Genomic DNA, 23406 nt, shown 5'->3' on the forward strand with positions numbered 1-23406 from the left:
GAGCTACTGTTCAAGCACAAACTGAACTGCCTTTATTAGGGAAGGATGGCAAGAATCCATTTGTATTGTCCGCGGCATAACCGATTGAACCCAGAGACACCCTCCTGAAGCAGCAAATCGGGGCTGAGATTCCAAGTGGGTGTGAGGCCCAGAATCTTTGGTAAGGCGTATGCTGAAACTGGCCTGAGAGCCAGGCCCGGAGCCTGGCAGACTCGGTTCCCTCTGGCCTGGTTCAGCACCCAGTCTAGGTGAGGCCCAGGACAGCCTGGAGCTCCTGAGCTTTGTCACCAGGCAACGAGCCCAGTGCCAAGTGGAAGCTGTCAGTGTGCTGTCTGGCCAGGAACGTCAGGAGCAGCAGCAATGCGGCCTTGGTGTCTGGGTGGAGAGCGAAGAGGGAGAGATCCGGGGAGGACTGGCCCCCAGACCCCTAGCTGCGCCCCCCACCCCCGGCCCTGCCCACGACTGCCACCCTCACCTGCGGGAATCTTGTCGTCAGCCAGAATGAGGCTGCAGATGCGCAGGAGTTCAGGAGCCACATCTACAACCTGTGGGGGTGGGGCAGGGGGGCTGACTCAGGTGCCAGCTCCCCTAGGTCCTGGGACCAGGGTTGAGGCAGGGCCTCCCACTGGGGATACTTATAGTGTGATATTGATTCACATCCAAGACAACTGAGAAAGCCGAGAAGGACCCGTGAAACGTGGGGGGATATTTTTTTTAAGGGGCCAGATTGTGACCGAAGATAACTGCAGGTTAGACCCAAAGAAGCTCAGACACTCAGGGGAGGTCCACCATCACAAGTCTCTAAAGGTGCGAGACACAGGACTGATGGAACCCGAGTCCAGACCTTGCTGGTTGGCACAGACAAATCTCATTCAGAAAACAGAGCTGCTCTGATTGGAAGGGATGGGGGTGGCCCAGAGATATATATGCTCCATGGAACACAGTCTGAAGGAACCCCAGTGCAGGAAGAAGTCAGCCTAGGGAAGTTATACCAGGGGGTGCAAATGGCCAGGGAGGATGGAGCCTCCCTAGGGAAAAACACAGGTGAGAAGAGGCCCCTCCCCTCCCATTTCAGCCCTGGCTGCTAACCCTGGCAGAGTAATGACAAAGTGTCTGAGGGCAGCTTAAACTTACTCCGCATCAACTACAAGGGAGGCCAACCCTACCTCTGGCTGGAGCGTCAAGCTCCCTCCCAGTTACCTGGTCAGGGCTGCTCTGATACAGGAAGCTGAAGAGGTGCCCTATAGTGACCCACTCCTCCAAGTCCTCCTTCAGTGGCAGGGCGTGCAGCAGGGCAGCCAGCACCTGGACACAGACATGCCTCAGGCCCCCTGTTCTGTAACCCTTGCACCCCCCTCAGTTTCCATGCCCTGCTGGATGCCTGCAGCCCTCACCTGAGGCTCTGGTTTCCTGGTGGGACCGGCCATCAGCAGGCGGGCCAGCGCCCCACAGATGTTGTCACGGACCCGATCATGGCGCTCCCGTGCCAGGAGGGGCAACAGAAGCCCCAGCAGCTTGGGGAAGTATCTGGTTCCACAGTCAAGGAACAGGCCCATGGGCAGACATCTTCCATCCCCGAGCCCCAGAGATACTCCCAACCCCACCTGTGCCCCCTCCTGTAAGCCGAGGATACTCCTGAGCAGGGCGGCCACCGTGCTCTGCCAGCACACCCAGCCCAAAGATGGCATTGCTCCGCACTTCGGGGTCTGCCTCCCGGGCAGTGCTCAATAGCACAGGGAGCAGCCGGGACACGAACTGGGCGGAGGCACCACCCAAGCCCTGAATGGACTCTGCCAGCGTCCCCACTGCAAAGGACTTCTCTGCCACCGTGCAGCCCTGTTTCTGGTGCGGGGAGGAGTGCAAGTCAGGCTGCGACTGGGAAAGAGTGGTGGGCTGGGCACAGGGTGCATGGGCCGAACAGAGTTTGAAGGCAGAGCGTAGAGCACTCACCGTCTTGCACAACAGCAATGGTAAGAAGCTGGCAAAGAAGGGGGCAAAGGTGTCTCCCCCCACGGCGGCTGCCAGGGCAGGGATGGCCTCTCCAGCATGCTCTAGCAACATGGCATCGTATTCAGCCTGTGGGCCAGGTCAGGGGCTAGAGCACCAGGGCTGGCTCTGCAATGGTGGCACCTCCCGGATGCTTTGCCACTGCCACAGATGGTCCCCAGGGGTTGCTCCTGGTTGACAGGACTGGCCCCTTCCAGGCTGGCCTTGTTTGAAGCACAGCTGCTTCTCCTGGTGCACCTACTCTCCCCGCTCTCAGTCCCAGCCACCCGGACCCCCACCTGCAGGAAGCCTCTCCTGAATCTCCACTGCCTCAGCGGGAGCAGGGGTGCCTCATTTAGAGCCATTACCAACTTTTTAGCAGTTCTGGCTCCCCGAGGCCAAGGCCAGGTACCCTGTCCATCCCTGCCTTGGGGACACTACCCAGACAGCCTGGTCCCACAGTCCGGATTCGCAGCTCTCACCTGGTCTTCCTCCTCCTCCTCCTCATCAGTGTCCTGACAGGCTGTCTGCAAGAAGGGTCCTTGGCTCAGCTTGGGCTCTCCTGGCCCTTCTCATCTCTGAGAGGGGAGGAGGGGGAAGCTGGACCTGTAGCCTCTGACTGTCCCGCCTCCCTGCCCCGCAGCCTACCCACCCCACTCACCTTCCTCTGCAGCACAGCCCTGAGCATGCCACAGAGCTCAGCAAGGCGCCCAGGCGGCTGCAGTGCGAGGGGCCCACAGCCTCGCAGCACGCTAGTCAGTGCCTCCAGCACAGCCATCACCACCTGGCGCTCACGCTCCTCGCTCACCGCCTGTATATAGGACGGCAGCACCCGGGCCAGGGCAGCCTGCAGAGCTGGGGACATTATTGGCTGAGACCCCGGTCAGGTCCTACCCCTATCCCACAGCCATCCCCCGTCTCCGGAGGCCCCAGCATCCCCTGCTCACCTGCAGTGTTGGGTTCGGAGGGGCAGCTCTGACAGGCCTTGTGCAGTGCGCAGCAGAACTGCCCTAGGGCCTCATGGGCCGCCTTCCGCACATTCAGGTGAGGGCACTGTGGGTCGAGGAGGGGCAGGAAGGGCCTGCCTCATTCATGGCTAACACTGGGCCCCTTGCCCTTGGACCCCACCCACTCCATCCACCAGCCCCCTCACCTCCAGCAGCTTGAATACTTCTTCAAAGACACTCTCCACGTATGGAAGAAAGGACACACTGTGGACAGACACACAGCCATGTGGCAGGAGCTCCCAGATGGGGCTCCCGGGATCAGGAAGGGCCGAGGTTTACCTGGTATTCACAGAGATCTCCCCTAGAGCAGCACAGGCGTCTTCCTTCTCATCAAAGAAGGCATTTTCCACGCTGTACCTACAGTAGGGTGGAGAGGCCGCAGTGATTAGGCACCAGTGGGGGCAGGTCCGTCACGGGGCCCTCGCCCAAAGCCAGCATTCCTCTGACCAGAAGGGCACCCCTCCGCACCCTGAGATCTCAGAGTCCTCCTCCTCTTCCTCATCCTTGTCCATGAGCTCCTCCTCTTCCTCCCCATCACTTTCGTCATCAAATAGAAGGAAGGATCTGCTTCCATCGTACTGAGGCTGGGCAAAAGAGACACAGCAGGGACTCTGGCTCATTTGTCACCCCAGGGCAGCCCTTCCCCAACTGACCCAGCCCACCAGCTCCCAGCTCACCACAATGCCCTCAGTGGAACGTAGTGACAACAGCATGAGGGTGGTGATTTGTGGCAGGTGGGGTGCCAGGCCCTCACCCATGAGCCCTGATAAAGCTGCAAACAGGCTGTACCTGGTGGAGGCAGGTGAAGGCTGTACAGTCCCGCCTGTCACAGCCAGACAGAACAGGGAACCCCGGGGACACCCATGTCCAGAAACAGAGGACTGGGTTCCGGGCTTAGGGTTGTGGATCCAGCAGGCAGGGGTAGGAGGCAGAGTCAGGGAAAGGGCTCACTCACGTGCAGCGCCGCAAGTCAGGGTCGTCTACCTGGTCACACAGGCCCAGCCCCAGCTGGCAGCACTCCTCAGCCAGAGGCCTCATGGGCTCCCCCACTGCTCGAGCCAGCACCCCCAGTGTCTCTGTGGAGGCAAGGGCTTGATTAGTACTGGGATGCAATGATGACAAGCCAGACGTGTGCAAGGCCAAGACCTGGGAGACTAAAGTCCGCAGCTCACGGGTGATTCAGGAATCCCACCTATTTCTTAGGTATCCTGGGAAGAGAAGATACTTGTGCCACCCTGGAGTAGATGTCCAGGAACGCCTCGGCCCTTCTCCGGCACCGGGCAGCGTGCCTAAGAGCCCCTTACTCACCCAGGCTCTGGATCTGCACAGGCTGCAGGTCCCCGTGGCCTGCCAACAGGAATTCCCGCAGGTGCTCCATGATGGTGGGGAAGTAGGGCAGTAGGGAGGCCTGGGCAGCTGTGGCTGTGGGACAGATAGAATCAGAGCTGGAGTGGGGATCAATGGGACCACCTGCCACAGGCTCTGGGAAAACCCTGTACCCAGCCTCCTGCCTCCTGCTCCTCACCAATGGCCCCCAGGGCGCTCACGGCCAGCTCCTTGGCCCGGGGGCTGCTGGGATTCCTCAGAGGCTGTAACATACACTCCATCAACTCGGGAAGGTAGGGCTGCACTTTAGGACCTGTGGGAAAGGGCATTCCTCTAACACCTAGACGAGGTCTCCTACATTCTAAGCACCCCCTTGTGCCTTGGGCTGACCTCTACCATCCAGCCCAGGGTTCCTCTCCCTACCACAGACAGTGGTTCAGGGGGTTCCATGTCCCACCGCCTTCCTCCAGAGCTCTAGCTCTGTCTCCTCCCTTGCAATCTACCTAGGTTCTCCACGAAATTCTCCAGGGCATAGCAGGCTTTTGCAAGGTGGTTTGTGTGCCCGGGAGGCACTGACTTCAAGTAGGCAAGGAGCAGGGGCATCACGTCCCCGGAATAGCTGCTGATATGGGGCTGGGGAGAGAAAGGAGGCTCCGAGTCAGCTGACCAGGGGTGGGCCCTGCTTAAGTGTTAGTGGTGGCAGGGCGAGCTAAAGAGAGGAGGCTGAGGGGAAGCTGGTCCTGGAGATGGGTGGGGACTCTGCCACAGTGGCCACCCACATTCAGCCTCACTGACCTGGAGGTTCTCCGAGAACTGGCCCAAGGCAAAGAGCGCAGCGTTGCGCACCACTTGTGATGGGTCCTCCAGGCCTTTGCACACGATCTGCAGCAGTGGGGGCAGCAGTCTGGGTGGGGTGGAACAAGACGATGCAATCTGAGGGATAGGGCCAGAAAGCCTGAGGCTAAGCCCTCCTCATTTCCCCGGAGGAAACCAAGGCTTTCTCCATCACCAATCAGTAGGCACCACCCGCTGGTCCCTATAGCTGAGGTGCCTATTTAAATTATCTTTCAAACCAAGGCACTTGAGACTGAGGGGAAATGCTTCTGATAATTAAGTTCCAACAAGACCAGGACCACCACGGACCATGTGGTAGTACTCCCCACAGCCTGCTCTCAATCCAGGGCAAAGGAAGAAACACCTCTGTCTGATGTGGTCACCAGCTCCATCGGACAGTACAGCCAGCACCAGGAGCCCAGCCTTACGCTGGTATGGTCTCTCACTCCGCAAGGCTTCTTCCAGCATGGGCATCTAGGGGAATAGTACTCTCCTGAAACCCTGCTGCAGGTCTGCCCAGCCCCACAGCAACCGGCCCTCCACATCTGCCAGGGCCCAAACATCCTGAGTGTCAGAAGACTTGGGGAGAAGGGCACCATAAGGACAGGGCCACACTTACCAGCAAGGGACAGAGCTTCTCAGGGGGCAAATGTAGTGCCAGCATGTCCACGACCTGAAAAAAGACAGGAAGACTTTGCAGGACTCCACCTCTGCCCCACAGCTACCTAACACCCCGTCCCTACCCATGTCCCATATCTCACCTGTACAGCAAAGTGCTTGGGAGTCTCTCCCACCAGCCCAATCTCCAGCTCTTCCTCTTCTGAATCCTGGTCCTCAGGATCCAGCTGGCCCAGGGCAGGCTCGGCAGCCATAATGGGGAAAAGTGTGTGTAGCAAGGGCGGCAGGAGACGATTCTTCAGTAAGGCCTTGAGAGGGAAAGGGGAACGGTGTCCCTGAGAATCTGCTGTTGAGATGGAGTCACATTAAAAACTCTAACCTTCGGCTCCTGGGAGGCTCAGTAGGTTAAGCATCCAACTCTTGATTTTGCTCAGGTCATAATCTCAAGGTTATGAGATTGAGCTCTTCCTTGGGCTTCATGCCCAGCATGGAGTCTACTTGAGATTCTCTCTCCCACTTTCTCTGACCCTTCCCCCGCTAGTGTGCAAATGGCTCTCTCTCTAAAGTAAATAAATCTTAAAAAAAAAAAAAAAGAAAGAAAAAGAAAACAGCCTCCTATGCCACAAAGGGTCCAAGCAGGAAGACTCCCAAACTCCCAGCCAGGAGGTGGGGTGAGGCCAGATCAAGTTTTGAATACTTAAGCATACCCCTGAGATGAACAGAAAGCCAAGGAGTAAGGCAGAGGGTAGAAACGGGTGTGTGGTAATGTACATCAGAAAGTACTTACCTTGCTCTTGACTTTAACCAAGAAAGTGAGGCAGCAGAGAATACGTACGCGTATTGCATCACCCAGAGCCACGTTTCTAGCCACCTGCCCAGAGATGAACTTGAATCAGAGAGAAGCAAGGAAATTCCCAGCAAGCAGCAGAGGTGGTGCTCATCCCTGGCTCACCTCCAGGCAGAATGTGAGGACCTCAGGGAGGTGGGAGGTGATGATGGGCACCTCGGATTCCAGCAATTCATCCAGGGCCTCCACAGCCTCACAGGCCTTTGCCTGCCAGACAGACAAGTTATAGGATTACCATGCTCTTTTTTAGTGGACCAGCCGTGTGCTCTTATACTCTCCTTCCAACAGAGCTCTTGCTTAAATGTTCTCACCTCATCTATAGGAATCAGAGTCTGCATAGCCACAATGAGCTTGGGCACCAACATCCGTGCGAGAGGCTAGAGGACAGAAAGCAGAACGGATGCTCATTCATCTCAGGCCCCTAAAGCTGGCAGCTTCCTCAAAGCCTGGACACAGGAGGAGCCCAGGTACAGCCACCCACAGTATCCCTTCTCAACTGTTAGGGAGGACAAATGGCAAGGAAAGAATCTCAAGTAGCTCTATATCCTGCAAGGGTGAGGACATGGGAGCCCAAGGCCAGAGAACCAGGGAAGGTGAGGACCCACATCTCACCACATCATCAGTGCCCAGGTAAGGGGCCATGGTGGTCAGAGTGCGCAGGGAGTAGAAGAGGAGCCCAGGAGAGCCCACCTCACCAAGGGTCTCATTCAGAAGCCGAAGGAGCTCCCGGTGGTGGGGTTGGAAGGCCTCAGGTCGGGAGGACACCACCACACTTAGCAGCAAAAGCCCCATCTGTCCAGGTATAGGGGATGAGAGAAAAAAAGTTTATATGGTCTATCCAGTCTCTCAGTTCCTCCTTCCCTCCCTCCCAGCCACCAACCGTGTGCTCATACCTCTCTCTCCGGGATGTGGGCGCTGTGGGTACTGTGCTGAAGAAGTTGCATGAGCTGAGGCCAGGCCTCCAGGCCTTCCTTTCGAAAAATGGTGGCTGAGAGCTGGGCCAGGCTAAGGCTCACAGAGTGCCTGCAAATAGGAGAGATTCCCCCCCACCCTCAATCACCCTCCAATACCCTCCCAACACACACTGGGCCTGTCTCCATGGGGTGGCCAGGACAGAAACCTCCAAGTGTGGGCAAGGGTCTTTGCCAAGTTGGGACACATAAGACGGTGGCTCATGGGGAGACCAGCAGCAAGGTGGGTATGCAATCTGGTGAGCCTAGTCTCACTCTGAATTTCAGTTACATTTTTCTGATTCAGGTTTGGGAGACCATCATGGCCCACTCTCATGAAATTTACTCTTCAACACAATCTTAGAATCCTTGCTCCACTCTCCGTCTAGAACTGAAATCTTCTCCCCTCCCCAGGCCCTGCCTGGAGCTGAAACACAAGGCAGAAACCCATAGCGGTCTCAGCCTGGAGTCAGTCAGGATCCCCAGAAGAGGCAGGTAGACACTTACTCAGTCTCTCTCTGAAGGGCGGTCAGGACTAGGGACTTGAGGCTGGAACACAGGTGGCAGGTGTGGGTACTTGGGCCGCCCAGCAGCCGCCTCCGCCCGGCCCCGCCCCGGCCCCGCCCCGGCCCCGCCCACCTCTCCCGAAGCTCGGCCGCCAGCCGTCGCCAGCGGGTGCTCAGTCGTCTGCGGGTCAGCACAGCCGCGAACTGGCGGATCTGAGGCGAAGAAGCACGCCTGTGAGGGTCCGGCAGGAAGGTGCCGAGCAGGGGGCAAGCCGGGGCTTGACCGGTGGCGTACTATGGGGACGCCTGGCGGGGAGGGGCAGGAGCCTCACCTGAGGGTCGGCCGCCGAGGCGAGCAGGTCGCAGAGGGCGGGCAGGGCGGCCGGGTCCCGAAGAGCGGTCTGGAGCTGCTCGGTGGCCTGGGGGAGATGTCCGGGGGTCAGAGTCGGGCCTTTCCCACCGCCTCCCATTCGCCCCGGCCGGGTCCCCCGCCTGTCCCGTACCCGGCGGATGCGCTCGGTGTCCGGCAGCAGCAGCTCCCGCAGGAGCTGCTCCAGGCCCGCAGGCTCCATGGCAGCAGCCGAGCCGCCGCTCCTGGGCCGGGAGGGGGGAGGGACAGCACGTGGAGGCCTGAAACCCACTTCCGGCGGAAAAGGCGTTGCTCCGGGCCCCTCCCGTCGCCAGGGTGATTCGAGTTTCCCACTCGGAGCTCCGGCTTCGCCACTTCCGCCCGCTGCGCCGCGGACACGGGCCCTGGCAGTGCAGGTTCCCCCAGCGGAGAGTCCCAAGCGCCGCGGAGAACTCGCGTTCCGTGCATTCCGCGGCCGACCGGGCTTTCTAGGGAACAGTGCCCTTAACGGCAGGCCTCGAATTCCTATATCCAGACCAAACCCTCCAACTACAGGACCCTTTTTCTTAATAAATTTTATTTTGATAATTGTAAAAAGAAAGATCAGGACCAAGACTAAAGGCAACTTAAAAAGTTCAAATATATACTCCTTATATAATAGAGATTTGTAATTCCAGGCCCTCCCGGGGGAAGGGAGGCCCAAAGGGCAAAGGGGAAGGCAGCAATGCCATCACACAATTCAGCCACTCAATCAGAAGAGATCAATGGGCCCCTGGACGTGAAGAATGGGAGAGAAGTGCAACAGTTTTGCCACCCAAAACTCAGTCCATCTTGAGGTTAACATAGATATAACGGATGAACTTTAGGGAAGAAAAAAAGGAGATGGTGCCTAGCATGAGGAAGAAGACATAACCAGTGAGTAAGGAGTAACCAAAAAACTCTACTGTCTGTACTGCCCCTGACATGTTAGAGCGCCGGGCATAGTAGAAAACTGAGTAGAGGAAGATGAAGAGCCCAGTGGAGCCAACGCTCAGCACAGATCGCCACCACCAGCGGTAATCCTCCCCAGACAACTGGAAGTAGGTGAGTGCAATGGAGATGCAAGCCCCCACGCTCAGCAGGATGGCGAAGACAAAGAAGAGGATGCCATACAAAGTGTACTGTTCCCGACCCCATACTGTGGCAAAGATGTAGTACAGCTCCACAGAGATGGCACTGTGAAGAGAAGAGACAATACACAGCATTAAAGGGCTGTGTGCTGCCAGCACAGTTACCGGGGCACTGTGGAAAAGTGGGTCCACTCCACTCCCTGCCCTGGAGTTCCTGGCTTGTTGGGGACTCCTCCAACCATGACTAGCTGTGTTCATCTCAAGAATACCTTCCCTAATCTGTTGAGAGCAAGGATCTTGTCCGTTTTATTTTCTGCTGTATTACTCGCCTGGCACTAAAGGTACTCAACAAATTGAATGAGCAATCATATGGGCTTCAAGCCCCACATGGTGCTTGTGGACACTAATGTCAGAAACCAGAAAGGTGGTGGAAGGAGCAATGTCTCTGGAGAGCTTTCTAAGTGAGACAGCCTCATCTGTTTGAACTAATTCAAGCTAAAGTCCTGCTTGGAGCAAGGAGGACCCATTTAATGATCTCTAAATGGTACAGCTGAACCAGGGATTATCATTCTTATTGGGTTAGGGTACTGGGGAAAGAAAAGCCAGGAACCTGAGTGATGGCCATGGCCTAAAGGGAGGATACCTGAAAGGCAGGAAGCCTCCAACAGTCATGTGGATGAGCGTAGACTTGTACCAGGGCTGCGGTGGGATTTCCCGGGCGATGTTCTTGGTGCGACAAGGTGCATCAAAGGGGCTAGCATTGTTCTTCCCGAAGATGCCTCCAATGACAGTGAGGGGAAAGCCCACCAGCAGCCAAACCGTCAGAAGCAGCAGGATGGTGGTGGCTGGCAGAGCCTGTGTCGAACCATTAGCCCAATGCACCGAGTTTACCACACTCCACGTCAGGAAGAAAGGCACTGCAGGGACGGGCCCCCAGAAGGTGGGTCAGCAGGAGCTACATCCCCTGGGGCTACCCACTCAGATTAGACCTAACAGGAGATGGGTGAAGCATCCTGTTCCCAGGCAGACCTCACCCTTCCACACCTCGTTTCCTGTTCCTTATCTTACCAGCATCCCCTCTCCCATCTGTTATCATTAAGGATCAAGGCAGCTGTTACATGGTGATCTAAGAGTAACACAATCCACCTGCCTCCAAGGGCCTATCCTGCTGTGGCATCAGTGATTCCTAGAATGAGACGTTCCTTTGGATTAAGGCCTTGCTTTCAGAAAGCCCTGGCTCAAACATAAATGTGATGGGATATAAATCAGACAGTTAGGATTGGGAACACAAAAAGCTTCAGAATGCACATTACTGCCTTTGAGAAGACAACCTGGCTTGTAAGGCTACAGTCGGGTAGCCACCTCCAAATAAAGGTTTTTTTAAAGAGGGAGTATCACAAAGTTAAGTTCCAGAAGGAGTATTATTTCACTCTTAATAATGGTCGAGAACACAGGTTCTCGGGACAGACTGCGTGGGTCTGAAACTTGCTTCACTCCCTTTTAGCAGAGTAATCTCAGGCAAATCACTTAACCAGCATGAAGTTCAATTTCCTCATCTGTAAAATGGGGACAATATTGCCTACCACAAAGGGTTACTGTGGGGATTAAATGAGATAAAGCTACGTTGGATGCTTACCATGCTAGAACATTTTAAGGACTTAATTTGTGACTATGCAAAAGGAATGCATTCTTGTCTTTTGCATGGTTTTCTTGTTTCTTTTGCCCATTTTTATTCCCTTAGAGCCTTACTCTAACTTTGTCCCAGGTTCCACAATGTATTCTAAGCTCCTCAGTCGGCCCACCAGGCCAGCCCACCAGGGAAAGGGCAGTCCTCACCAGAGAAGAGGCTGGTGGTGAGAATGATGTTCCACACCCAACGCTCGCCTCCAATCTGCCGGTAGAAGTGGCTGGACACGTAGCCAGAGATGCAGCAGGTCAGGGCATACAACAAGATGGCTGCCGAGTTAATGGCCCCATGACGGTGCACATTGAACATGCCCAGCAGCGCCATGACAATAATGCCTGCAGGGTGGTAGTGGAAAGCCTGTGTCAGGTCTCACCTGTCGTTTTTCTGGCAACTTCAGAGGAATCAGACCCCTTTCGCCCAGACCTAAAGTCTCCAGGAAGACAGTATAGTATCCCCTAATTCTGTTGTCTGGCAAACCCACAACGGAATATACACACCTGGGCAGCCCAGGTGGTTCAGCGGTTTAGCGCTGCCTTCAGCCAAGGGCATGATCCTGGAGACCCGGGATTGAGTCCCACATTAGGCTCCCTGCGTGGGGCCTGCGTCTCCCCCTGCCTGTGTCTCTGCCTCTCTCTCTCTCTCTCTCCGTCTCTCTCATGAATAAATAAAATAAGATAAAAAAGGAATATACACACCCTTTCTTTTTTTTTTTTTTCTTCCAATTTGCTTTCACACCCAGCATGGAGCCCAAAGCAGGGCTTGAACTCACGACCCTGAGATCAAGGCCTGAGCTGAAATCGAGTTGGACACTGAACCGACTGAGCCACCCAGGTGACCCTGTACACATCCTGTCTAAGGCCACACCACCCCTTAGGTCTGCCCCTCACCTTGGACAGAAGAGAAGACCTGTAGATCTTTCCAGAACAAACCACCTCCTTAGTTCTACCCCTTGAGAGAAATCCCTGATTAATTTTATCACCTCACCAGTGCCAAGGGCCAGGAACTGGGCACCCACACCAAGCACAGCACAGAGCAGACCACGGTATGGAGGGAATCGGAAGACATCTGTGTGGATAATTTTCCAGCCATTGTCACCTTGGTCAAAATCATCACCAGAACCTGCAGATGTAGTCTCCTCGTCCAAGTTGTATCGAGCCAGGTCGTTTCGAAGCACACGCATAAGAATGACAGCCACAAAACCCACCAGTAAAAACACAAGCACCATGGAATTGATGATGGACAACCAGTGGATTTCCAGGGTTCTGGGAAAGAAACCACCATCATCACCACGGCGCCTGTCACTCCGACGCTCCACTGAAGTCTCAGACCAGCGCACACTGTAGGTGTGGGTGAGGCCTAAGAACTCATCAGGTCGCAACCCATCTAAGCTATGGGGCTTGACATCCCTCACAGAAACGTTGGCAAATATAATTCGATCTCCATGGAATTCTAGGTGGAAGTCCAAATGGGTCCAGAGCCCTATCTTGTGGCTGTGAGGCAGGAAGCCACTCTCCTCCATGTAGCCCACAAAGCCACGGATTGGCAAGTCGTCCACTACAAATTCAAAGTAGTAGAGTTCCTCAATGGCCTGGCGCAGTTGTTCCACCTACAAAGAGCAAGTCAGGAGTCAGACAAAGCCTCCCAGCCATAGGGTTAGAGAAAGATTTCACTACTGACATTTTGGGCCAGATAATTCTTTACTGTGGGGAGCTGTCCTGTGCATTGTAATATGCACCATCCCTGGTTTCTTCCCACTAGATGTCAATAGCAGCCCCTTACCCCCACCCCCCGTGGTAACAATCAAAATGAGCTCCACACATTGCCAAATGTCCGGGCAAAAGACGTAGAAAAAGGAGAAAGGCAAGGTGTAAGGAGGTCTGGGTAGACTAAAGAGTAAGTGCCCTAAGAGTGTAAAGGAGCTAGTTAAGAAAGCCAAGAGGTAGGTATGGAAGGAAGCAACTATGCAGGAGTGACAGTTGGACCTTGTTACCAACAGAGCAGCTTGGAGTCAGGAGCCCTGGGCTCGAGTATCACTTCTCCAATTCAATATCCATGTGTCTTGGAAGTCACTTTTGAGCAAGTATGTTTCTTCCTCAACTGAATACAAATAATATCACCTGTCCTGCCTACCAGTGGGGTTGTAGAAATCAAGTCAGCCCATTTCCATAGAGGTGGTCTAAAACCATAAATTGGGGATCCCTGGGTGGCGCAGCGGTTTGGCGCCTGCCTTTGGCCCAGGGCGCGATCCTGGAGACCCGGGATCGAATCCCACGTCGGGCTCCCGGTGCATGGAGCCTGCTTCTCCCTCTGCCTGTGTCTCTGCCTCTCTCTTTCTCATGAATGAATAAATAAAGTCTTTTAAAAAAAATAAAATAAAAATAAAACCATAAATTGTAAGGCACGGTTATTAGTTCCTGGGAGGGAGAGCTAAGTGCTGCCAATGTGGAGTGGCTAACCTGGGCAGAACTGAGCTGCATGTGGCACAGAATTCTTTTCTCCACATTCTCCCGAAAGCGGATCTCGTACAGAGATTCGGCCATTCGGTCCCCATCCAGCACTTCACCCAGGCTAAGGCTTTTGTGACGGATCTTCTCAGGGCAGCAGACCGGAAGCTGATAGTAGTGGTAAGTCTCCTGAGGGTTGTGGTAGGGTCCCACTTTATTGACATAGAGAATGACGGGGTCACCGGTCTTGTAGTGTGTCACACCTTCCACCCGTGGCTCCTGGCCTCTGCCCAGCAGCAGTATCAGGAATGGCAGCCACTGGCAGCTCCAACTCCGCGGGGGCCCTAGGACTGTCATCCTTAAGGCGGTGGAACCTGTTTGGGGGAATCCTGCAGTTATGAAAACCAGGGATCAATTCCGGACGCCCCAGGCCAGGTCCTTCGAAACGAAGCCCCATGGCTCCAATTTCTCCCCTTGGCCTCTACAACCCTCCCTCGAGAGGCGCCTCCGCCGACCCCCACACAGTGCTGTCTCTCCGCTGCTCTCTCATCCTGTCGATCGGGGTCCCCGTCCAGCAGCCCGCCTGCCCGGGACCTCCCGCGCGCCCCAGCCTGTTTCCATGGCAACGCCACGCGGCCTCGCACCTCGGGCACCTTCCCGCGGCACCCCCGGGGTCCTCACCACACGGGTAGGGCTGGCCTCCGCGGCCCGTAGCTGCCCTTGGGCTCCTACCCGGGTCTCCCCGAGAGCGGCGCGCCAGCTGCGGCCGGGAGAGGACCTGACGACCGACCACCCCGGGGTTGGCCGCCGCAGTGCCTGCTCGCAGCGGCCGGAGCCACACCGCGCGGGACACCACACCCGGCCCAGGAAGTGCTCGCGGACGAGCCTTCTCCAGCCGGGAGCCCGGCCCAGCTCTGGAGAGCCCCCAAGGCTCGGCTAGCCCGCCCCGCGGCGGGGGACCCTCCCGGCGATCTGCAGAGCGACCCAGGACACGTCAGTCTTACCACTTCCGCCTCACCGGGAGGGGTCCTCGGCCCCGCGGGAAGCTCCTCGCCCGGAGCCTAGAGGCGACCACGCCCCCGCTGCTGCGGCCGCCGCGCCGCTCGGCCCACCGCTTCTCCGGCAGGGGCTACGGCTGAGGCCTGGCTGCGAGGACGCGGACGACCCTTCGGGGTAAGAGTCGCCGCCAGACCGCCCGCCCGTCCCTGGCAAGACTTGGGCACGGGCGGAGGCCGGGGAGCCGTAGCCCGGGTGGGGGCTGGGCCCACATCTAGTGGACGCCCCGGAGCGTTTGCCGGCTGAACCAATGGGGCTCGCCACCGACCGCCGAGGGCGAGCTCTGGGAGGCGGCCCGTGCCCCCAACCCGGGCGGGGCTGAGACTTGGGGCGTCACTGTGCTAGGACCGCGCGACAGTCCAGGCAAGGGTCCTGGAGTCTGGATCTCACCTCACTGCTTCTCTCCCAGCCCGTCACGAAAGGCCTCCCGCCGGAAAGTAAATACGTAAATAAGAGCATCTTGCCGAGGCTGCACCGGAGGCCTTCCTGTTCATGTAATGACCGTCCCATGTTCGAAGATGGCAAGCCTGAGCCAGGTCTGGTGCTGAGGCACGCAAACAGGGTGTCAGCCCTTTTATCCGGTGAGTTGGGCAGCCCGACACGCTTATTGTTACTTTCAGGTTAAGAATCGTGGCGTACGTTCGACACTTTCGATGTTTTTGTTCGTATTTATCCGTTATGTGTTTGGGAATTTTGTATTGCAGATTATCCTGTCCTGGAAAAGTTTACACTTGTCCGTCTCCGCTATTTTTTTTTTAAATTTATTTATTTATTCATGAGAGACACCGAGAGAGGCAGAGACACAGGCAGATGGGGAAGCTCCCTGTGGGGAGCCTCCGCTATATTTTTTTTTTAAAGGTTTCTTTTTTATTTATTTATAGAGACAGAGAGAGAGAGGCAGAGACATAAGCAGAGGGAGAAGCAAGCTCCATGCAGGGAGTCCGACGTGGGACTCGATCCTCGGTCTCCAGGATCACACCCCAGGCCGCAGGTGGCGCTAAACCGCTGCGCCACTGGGGCTGTCCCGTCTCCGCTATTTTAAGGGGATGAGCCTTTAGGGGAGTTTCGAAGATCAGACCCAGGGGCAGTGACTTCCGTTTGGCCACGTGGGGGCAGCATGTAAGTATGGAGACTTAAGGTTCCCTTTGCCTGGGGAAAGTAGTACAAGGGAAAAATCACAAGTGGCTTCAGGCCTGAAAAGTCCTCCATTTACCCACTTCTGACCTCTCTGCCCCAACCCTCCTCCCTGGCGGAGGAGGAGGTGAGGTTCCAGGAAGTAGGAGATGGGAGTTTTTTAGATAACCAATGAGTTTTGTAATTATAAAAGTAACTTAAAGAAGCCAGAAATCTGGGACCCTTTCTCACTTACTCCCTGGTCCCACTCCCCAGCCTCCTTGGATCATTGCCATTTGGCCCCCTGCTGCTTATTTCCTTAATATCTTCCAAATACTTGCCTTCCCTGGCTGCCTTGGTTCAGGTCCCATCCTCTCTCACTTAAATTACCATAGTAAGCCACCTTGCTAGTCTCCTGGTCACCTCCGCTCTTGGATCCATTTTCCACTCTGCTGCTGTAAAGATTCATATTTATACACACACTATATATATTATTTCCTGCAACAGTGGCTCTCAAATCTTGGTGTGCATCAGATTCAGCTAGAAGCTTATTAAAAACAGAGAGACCAGGGCACCTGGATGGCTCAGTGGTTGAGCATCTATCTGCCTTTGGCTCAGGGTATGATCCCGGGGTCCTGGGATCGAGTCCCACATCGAGCTCCCTGCATGGAGCCTGCTTCTCCCTCTGCTTATGTCTCTGCCTCTCTCTCTGTCTCTCATGAATAAATAAACAAGATCTTTAAAAAACAAAACAGAGACACCTAGGTCCACCAGAATCAGGATCTTAGAGGAGGGGGTGACTGGGCATCATTATTTTTTTAACAGGCTCTGACTTTGATAATTTTTTTTTTTTTAATTTATTTATCATAGTCACAGAGAGAGAGAGAGAGAGAGAGAGAGGCAGAGACACAGGCAGAGGGAGAAGCAGGCTCCATGCACCGGGAGCCCGATGTGGGATTCGATCCCGGGTCTCCAGGATCGCGCCCTGGGCCAAAGGCAGGCGCCAAACCGCTGCACCACCCAGGGATCCCTGACTTTGATAATTTTAACCAAAATTTGACCATGAGTACATAGGATAAACTCTAAAAAGCGTGGTATATGAGGCCTGTCAGACCTGGATCTTTACTACTTCTCCAGGTACCTTACCTTTTGGAACCCTTCCTGTATTCAGATTAGAATCTTGAATGCCGGGATGCCTGGGTGGCTCAGTGGTTGAGCATCTGCCTTTAGCCCAGGGTGTGATCCTGGGTCTGGGGATCGAGTCCCACATTGGGCTCCTTGCAAGGAGCCTGCTTCTCCCTCTGCCTATGTCTCTGCCTCATTTTCTCTGTGTGTCTCATGAATAAATAAAATCTTTAAACAAACAAAAATGAATCTTGAATGCCATGTTTTCTCAAGCCTGCAAGCCTTATATAGTTCCCTCTGCCTAGACTGCCCAGTCTACCATTCCCTGCTTACCTGCCCAGAGACTCCTCTTGAACAGTGCAAATGCCTCCTCCACAAAGCCTGCCTTTACATCTTCCAGTTTTTGTTTATAGCACTCTTAATCTCACTGTACTGTTATTTTACTTATTTGTCTGTCTTCCTTGTTAATTACTAAGTATCACAAGAAGACTATAATTTATCCATCTTGATATCTTTAGGACTTAGCAGTGCTTTTGTATAAAGCAGGCAGCTTAATACACGTTTCGCGCATGAACTGGTTTACCTCCTAGACGTGATGAGGGACAGAACTGCCACCAAGCTACCTACTTCTCCAGGGGCCAGCTACCTATCCAGAGGAGCAGGAGATGGGCCGGGCTGGGTGGGCCTCCTTACCATGGTGTGCCCTGGACAACTTATCTTGGTTGTTTGAGAATGTACATTTAGCTTCTAACAAACTTTGAAACCATCCTGCCAGCAGGAGCAGCAGGCTGTCAGATAGGAATTTACCAGTAGCCTATGGCATAATCCATACCATACCAAACTCCATAAATGGAGTTGAGGTTTTTTGTTTGTTTATTTTGGAGGGGGAGAGATAGAAATAAAAGAAATCTGATTTTTCTCTTGTTCTTTCCCCTGCGTGCCCCCCCTCACCCTGTACACACATAGTCTTTAAATCCAGGTAACTGGGCAGCCTGGGCTGGCGCTCAGTGGTTTAGCACCACCTTCGGCCCAGGGCATGACCCTTGGAGACCCGGGGTCGAGTCCCACGTTGGGCTCTCTGCACGGAGCCTGCTTCTCCCTCTGCCTGTGTCTCTGCCTCTCTGTCTCTCATGAATAAATAAAATCTTTAAAACAAAAAAAAAAATCCAGATAACCCCTCTATCAAGAGACCACAATCTCTTGTCCTCTCATTCCCTCCAAACTTGTTCTTCCGTTTCACCGAGACCTGCAACCCCTCCTTTTGTCCCTTTGGACTTTTTCTAGCTTGTTTCTAACCCATGCAGCTGACTCTGTATTGCATCATTTCAACTACATTCTTGCCTGTGTTCTTGATGCCTCTCTTCCATTATTCTTTCTTCCCAGCTGCCAAGAGAAACCTTCATCTTGGGTTCATCGGCCAATATGCAAGCACCTATACCCAACATGCTAAAAAGAATCTTAACACTGTGTTAAAATCACGTGTCTATAAATTGTGTTTTTAACCTCATTTGGACCCCCCAATGCTGCCCAGTGATCCTGCTCATTTTCCGGAGGAGCTCTCTTCCATTTCTCCACAACCCATTCTTCTCAAATCTCTGACTTCATCTCCCTCTTCTGGTCAGTTGACCTCCCTTACAGCCCCAGTGAGATATGCAAGCAGAAAAAAACACAATTACAGACACTACGTTAGATGCTGTGACAGAGAAAGTACAGGGGCTCTGGGATTACCCAGAAAGGAGGAACATCCAGTTTGGGTTTGAGTGGTCAGCAAAGGTGTCCTTAAAACAGCTCAGAGCTAAGCCCTGAAGGGAGAGTCAGGGTCCGCCAAGACAGAGGGAACAGCAGTGAAGGACAAGTGATTCTGTTTGGCTGGAGCATTACATGTATGTTAAGAGATAAAACTGGAGAGATGTTGAAGCCATATAAAAGAATTTGGGCTTTTCTTTGGGGTCGGCCGTGGAAACAAGATGACGAAGGGGACATCATCGTTTGGAAAGCGTCGCAATAAGACGCACACGTCGTGCCGCCACTATGGCTCTAAGGCCTGCCACCTTTAGAAGTCCACCTGCGGCAAGTGTGGCTACCCTGCCAAGCGGAAGAGAAAGTATAACTGGGAGTGCCAAGGCTAAAAAACGAAATACCACTGGGACTGGTAGAATGAAGCACCTAAAAATTGTATACCGCAGATTCAGGCATGGATTCTGTGAAGGAACGACACCTAAGCCCAAGAGGGCAGCTGTTGCAGCATCCAGTTCATCTTAAGGATTTCAACGATTAGTCAAAATAAATGTTCTGGTTTAAAAAAAAAAAAAGAATTTGGACTTGATCCTGAGGAGAAAGGGGAGGCAATGAATTGTTTTAGGTGGGAATAAAACCAGTGTTATGCCTTGGAGTTCAGGGTGAAGACCTGAGGGGAGCAGAAAGCTTGCTAGAGTGATCGGTTGATGGAGGTTTGACCTAAGACAGTGGCAGCTGCTCCGAGATCCCAGAATGTATTATGAAAGATAATTAGGAGGGAGAAGAGGTGACAGATTGGATGTAGGGGCTAAGGCAGACAGAAGGGTCTAGGATGACACCTGGGTGTGTAAATTGAAGCAATGAGTATAGAACTTAACAGAGAAAGTCTAGAGCAAGAACCTAAAGAGTTCAGTTTTGGACAGGGTGAGTTTAAGATACTTGGGGAAGACATGTCCATGTGCTGTCCAGTGAGCAACTGGTGCTGGAACTCCAGGGGACATCTGGGATAGAGATGAGATTAGGAGCAGTCAGCATTGATGTAATGTTGGGAATGGGTGAGATCCTAATGGGAGGACATAAAGCTTTGAGGAAATAAGGCCTGTGGTAGAACCTTCAGGATATGATGGAGGGACAGATAAAGAAGATAAGGCTCCAGGGAAGTCTGAGGAATGGCTAGAAGGATAGGAGTAAAACTATAGAACTTAGGGTCATGGAAAGCAAGACAAGAATGCATTTCAGGGTTCACAGGTGGAGTCTATTACACCCCTTCGATCTGAGAGATCCTTGTAACCCTGTAACTGTCTTTACTTGTATAAAGGTGTAGAAGTGAGGTTTTGCAACTTTGGAGTCTAGGCTTCACGTGACCATGCAATTTCTCTTTTTTTTTCCTCTTAAAATTCAGTGCTATTATGTCAAAGAACTCTGGCTAGTCCCCTGGATAGTGAGACCATATACAGCAGAAACAAGCCATCCCAATTAAGATGAGGCCACCAGAAGAACCAGCCACTGAGCCCACCTCAACTTGCAAAAGAAAAAAAGAAAAAAGGCGGTTGCTTTAAGCCAAAAAAAAACAAAAAAACAAAAAAAAATCACTTAAGGTTAAGATTCCTTAGAATAGGCTTCTCCAACACCTTGTAAGTCTCTGTAATATCCTCACACGTGTTTCTCATGCTGGAGAATACACTCTAGGAGCAGAGGGTCTCTGTTGGCGTTATGGGCTATTTTGGCCCAGTACTCGCACACTGCCTGGCACACAGTGGGTGTTCCATAAACGTGGATGGTTGAAGGGACTAGATCTTGGCCGGGGCAGGGGGGCGGGCATCTCACCAGGTTGCAGAGGTTGCCTCCAGGAATATATTCCACAGTGCACTTCATTCTCAAGCCTCATGGCCAGGGGCACAAAGAAGGTGAATTGTGAGGTATATGGAACACAGGACCTTGGGAGTTCCGTAACCAGGGGGAGAAAGAAGTAACAACAGCTAGTGGGAACAAAAAAGAACTGCTGCTCCCTTCATCCCCCTCCACGTTCCTAGTGGAGAGTTGAGCCCAGCACCCCAGACTCGCGTGACTATATAGGCAAGCATTTGGAGACTAACTTTACTTTGGTATCCTAGCCCTCAGTAGCTCAAGGTTGGCTTTCTGAGCAGATAAATAGGCTTTTAAGTAGCAAAGTTCCCTGCTCTCAGCAAGCCTGACACCATGGGGAAGGGAGACACCTTGGAGATAGCACCAACCCCCTCTGCCTACCGCTCTGTAATGGAGGAGTACGGTTACGAGATGGGCAAGGTCATTGGCAATGGCTCCTATGGGACGGTGTACGAAGCTTACTACACAAAGCAAAAGGTCATGGTGGCTGTCAAGATCATCTCAAAGAAGAAGGCCTCTGAGGACTATCTTAACAAGTTCCTGCCCCGTGAGATACAGGTTGGAAAGGGGGCTGGAAGAGGGAACTCATACTGAGTTGCTAAAGACTTCTCAGAAGAGGGTAGGGTCAGGAAGGGGAGGAGCCAGCACACCTGTTCCCTCCCCCACAATCAGGGCTGAATGTCTTACTGAGCAGCAGGAAAAGGACTCCATGTAAATTCAACCTCTTTCCATTCACCCACAGGCCCTCACAAAGTAAAAGTCCAAAGCATAGGGTTCACCCACAGCCCACCAGCTCTCTGGAATTTAATCCTTTTGCATGGTTCTAAGTAGGTTAGCAGTGGGATGGCAGGAGGGCTGGGAGCACAGCCAGGGTTCTCCCTTCCTAGGTTTGATGGATCCCTCTTCTGGGGCCAGGTAATGAAGGTCCTGCGGCACAAGTACCTCATCAACTTCTATCAGGCCATTGAAACCACATCCCGAGTATACATCATTCTGGAGCTGGCTCAGGGTGGTGATGTCCTCGAGTGGATCCAGCGGTACGGGGCTTGCTCTGAGCCCCTTGCTGGCAAGTGGTTCTCCCAGATGACCCTGGGCATCGCCTACCTGCACAGCAAGGGCATCGTGCACCGGTGAGGGCACGGCCACCCAGGCTGGGGCCTTTGGGCTCTCAAGGGGGTATCATGCATGTCTCCCATTTTCTTCCCTTTTTTTTCCCCTCCCTCAACCTTCCTCGGTTATCTAGGCCTATTCATCCCCTCTATTGTAATGCTTTGCTCAAGAATGTTTATGTAGCGCCCTCTGTGAGCACGGCACTCTATGAAGTACAATGATGAGCCCCAGTGGTCCTCAGGTACCCTCCTCTCTCACCTCGCGGCTCTGCTCACAACTCCGCGGCTCCTCCCTCTCTACCTTGTGTCCTCATGACCGTGCCTCTCTCCCACTCTGCCTTTCCACCTCTAGCCTCTGACCCCTGGCCCTTCAGCTCCCGGTCTAATACTGAGCCCTCTTCCCAGCCTGACCCCCAGCCTTTCTGCTGCTGGTAGGGACTTAAAGTTGGAGAACCTGTTGCTGGACAAGCGGGAGAACGTGAAGATCTCAGACTTTGGCTTCGCCAAGATGGTGCCTTCTAACCAGAGAATGCATAGTAGCCCTTCTTACCGCCAAATGAACTGCTTTACGCACCTCAGCCAGACCTACTGTGGCAGCTTTGCTTACGCATGCCCGGAGATCTTGCTGGGCTTGCCCTACAACCCTTTCCTGTCTGACACCTGGAGCATGGGCGTCATCCTCTACACTCTAGTGGTCGCCCGGCTGCCCTTTGATGACACCAATCTCAAGAAGCTGCTGAAAGAGACTCAAAAGGAGGTCACTTTTCCATCTAACTACTCCATCTCTCAGGAGTGCAAGGTGCTGGCTCCCCCAGGCGGGCTGAGGCCTTGGGGATAACCTACAGGGAGGGAATACCCATCCTAGGCGTCCCCACCCTGGGGGAAGCTCTTCCCCACCAGAGCAATCTCACACTTGAGCCCCTACCCTAGAGTAGTTGCTGGGGAGGGAGTTAAAGGGCTACCCCTGGGCGTGTGAGGGATAAGCAGGTTTCAGCCTCTTGTCTCTTTAGGCCAGGAGGGGATTATGTAAGGGTTTTCCCCCAGGGAACCCTTCCTTCCCTTCTCCTCCAAGGAGATAAATGCCAGGCTCTTCAAGATAAAATCAGGGCCATACCCCCTTTCACCAGAGTGGTGTGATGGGCTATCTTGCTTCTCTCTCAGGTCCAACAGCTAGTTGCCTGTGTGGCACAATGGGGGGCAAGCTCAGCCAAGACCTCTCTCTCCTCTGCCCTAGAACCTGGTCCTTCAGACACTATGCCAAGCCACCAAGCGTGCCACCATCCTGGACATCATCAAGGATCCTTGGGTGCTCAAGTTCCAGCCTGAGCAACCCACCCATGAGATCAGGCTGCTTGAAGCCATGTGCCAACCCCCCAGCACCCCTAATCGGCACCAATCCTTGGAAATCAACACCTAAAAGTGGTTGGTTGAAAGGGGGTTGAGAGAGGAGCAAAGCGGGAGGGTCTGGGGCTAAAAATCTATAAATCTATTTCTGATTTAGTTTTACTAGCTGGGGTCAAAGACATTCTTTCCTCAGGGGAACCTTAGCAAGAAACACTACTGAGGGTAAGAGGTGGATTTCTAACCAGTCTGGAACCAGCCATATTGGCACCTGTGAAGTCCACTTGGTAATTCACAATGTAGCACATATGCTGCTCATGGGAGAGAGGGTGCTGGGATGAATGCCCACTTTTGGGAAGCTTCATTATTCTGGCTAAGGAAATGCTCACTATTTTG

The 23406-nt window shown here is 53.8% G+C and overlaps 3 protein-coding genes, 1 long non-coding RNA gene and 1 pseudogene across 15 annotated transcripts; 3 read left to right on the forward strand and 2 right to left on the reverse strand.

The window, feature by feature from the left end:
* Positions 1–9: 9 nt before the first annotated feature.
* IPO4 (importin 4) lies at positions 10–8981 on the reverse strand. Its single transcript, XM_072837988.1, has 30 exons — positions 8578–8981; positions 8407–8493; positions 8208–8287; positions 8076–8117; positions 7512–7641; positions 7231–7410; positions 6930–6995; positions 6724–6825; positions 6559–6642; positions 5915–6079; positions 5773–5826; positions 5518–5627; positions 5115–5223; positions 4823–4952; positions 4519–4632; positions 4302–4415; positions 3949–4069; positions 3671–3782; positions 3462–3577; positions 3273–3350; positions 3140–3197; positions 2934–3039; positions 2648–2841; positions 2469–2513; positions 1951–2076; positions 1634–1842; positions 1395–1527; positions 1201–1305; positions 476–545; positions 10–375 (listed from the first exon to the last, which is right to left on the reverse strand). The coding sequence occupies exons 1-30, from the start codon at positions 8644–8646 to the stop codon at positions 245–247; spliced, it is 3240 nt and encodes a 1079-aa protein (XP_072694089.1). The 5' UTR covers positions 8647–8981; the 3' UTR covers positions 10–244.
* Positions 8982–14968, reverse strand: TM9SF1 (transmembrane 9 superfamily member 1). Of its 6 annotated transcripts, none has more exons than XM_072837995.1 (6): positions 14668–14968; positions 13676–14037; positions 12204–12825; positions 11369–11554; positions 10176–10449; positions 8982–9638 (listed from the first exon to the last, which is right to left on the reverse strand). In XM_072837995.1, the coding sequence occupies exons 2-6, from the start codon at positions 14018–14020 to the stop codon at positions 9245–9247; spliced, it is 1821 nt and encodes a 606-aa protein (XP_072694096.1). In that variant the 5' UTR covers positions 14021–14037; positions 14668–14968; the 3' UTR covers positions 8982–9244. The 6 variants fall into 6 exon arrangements, with proteins under 6 accessions (XP_072694096.1, XP_072694094.1, XP_072694092.1 ...); XM_072837993.1 differs by lacking the exon at positions 14668–14968 and adding an exon at positions 14396–14651; XM_072837991.1 differs by lacking the exon at positions 14668–14968 and adding an exon at positions 14345–14631.
* Positions 14695–15838, forward strand: LOC140639716 (uncharacterized). The gene is made up of 3 exons (XR_012036327.1): positions 14695–14836; positions 15129–15300; positions 15601–15838. It is a non-coding gene; the product is annotated as an uncharacterized lncRNA (long non-coding RNA).
* A 2940-nt stretch (positions 15839–18778) lies between these two features.
* LOC140639713 (large ribosomal subunit protein eL37 pseudogene) lies at positions 18779–19269 on the forward strand (annotated as a pseudogene).
* Positions 19270–20745: 1476 nt separating this feature from the next.
* TSSK4 (testis specific serine kinase 4) lies at positions 20746–23175 on the forward strand. 7 transcript variants are annotated; one of them, XM_072838008.1, is made up of 4 exons: positions 20746–21118; positions 21476–21690; positions 22075–22468; positions 22831–23175. In XM_072838008.1, exons 1-4 carry the CDS (start codon positions 20894–20896, stop codon positions 22993–22995), a joined length of 999 nt encoding a protein of 332 aa, XP_072694109.1. In that variant the 5' UTR covers positions 20746–20893; the 3' UTR covers positions 22996–23175. The 7 variants fall into 7 exon arrangements, with proteins under 7 accessions (XP_072694109.1, XP_072694107.1, XP_072694111.1 ...); XM_072838006.1 differs by having other exon boundaries at positions 22904–23175; XM_072838010.1 differs by having other exon boundaries at positions 22105–22468.
* Positions 23176–23406: the final 231 nt, after the last annotated feature.

Source organism: Canis lupus, chromosome 9 (genome assembly GCF_048164855.1).
Source record: "Canis lupus baileyi chromosome 9, mCanLup2.hap1, whole genome shotgun sequence".
Lineage (NCBI taxonomy): Eukaryota > Metazoa > Chordata > Mammalia > Carnivora > Canidae > Canis > Canis lupus.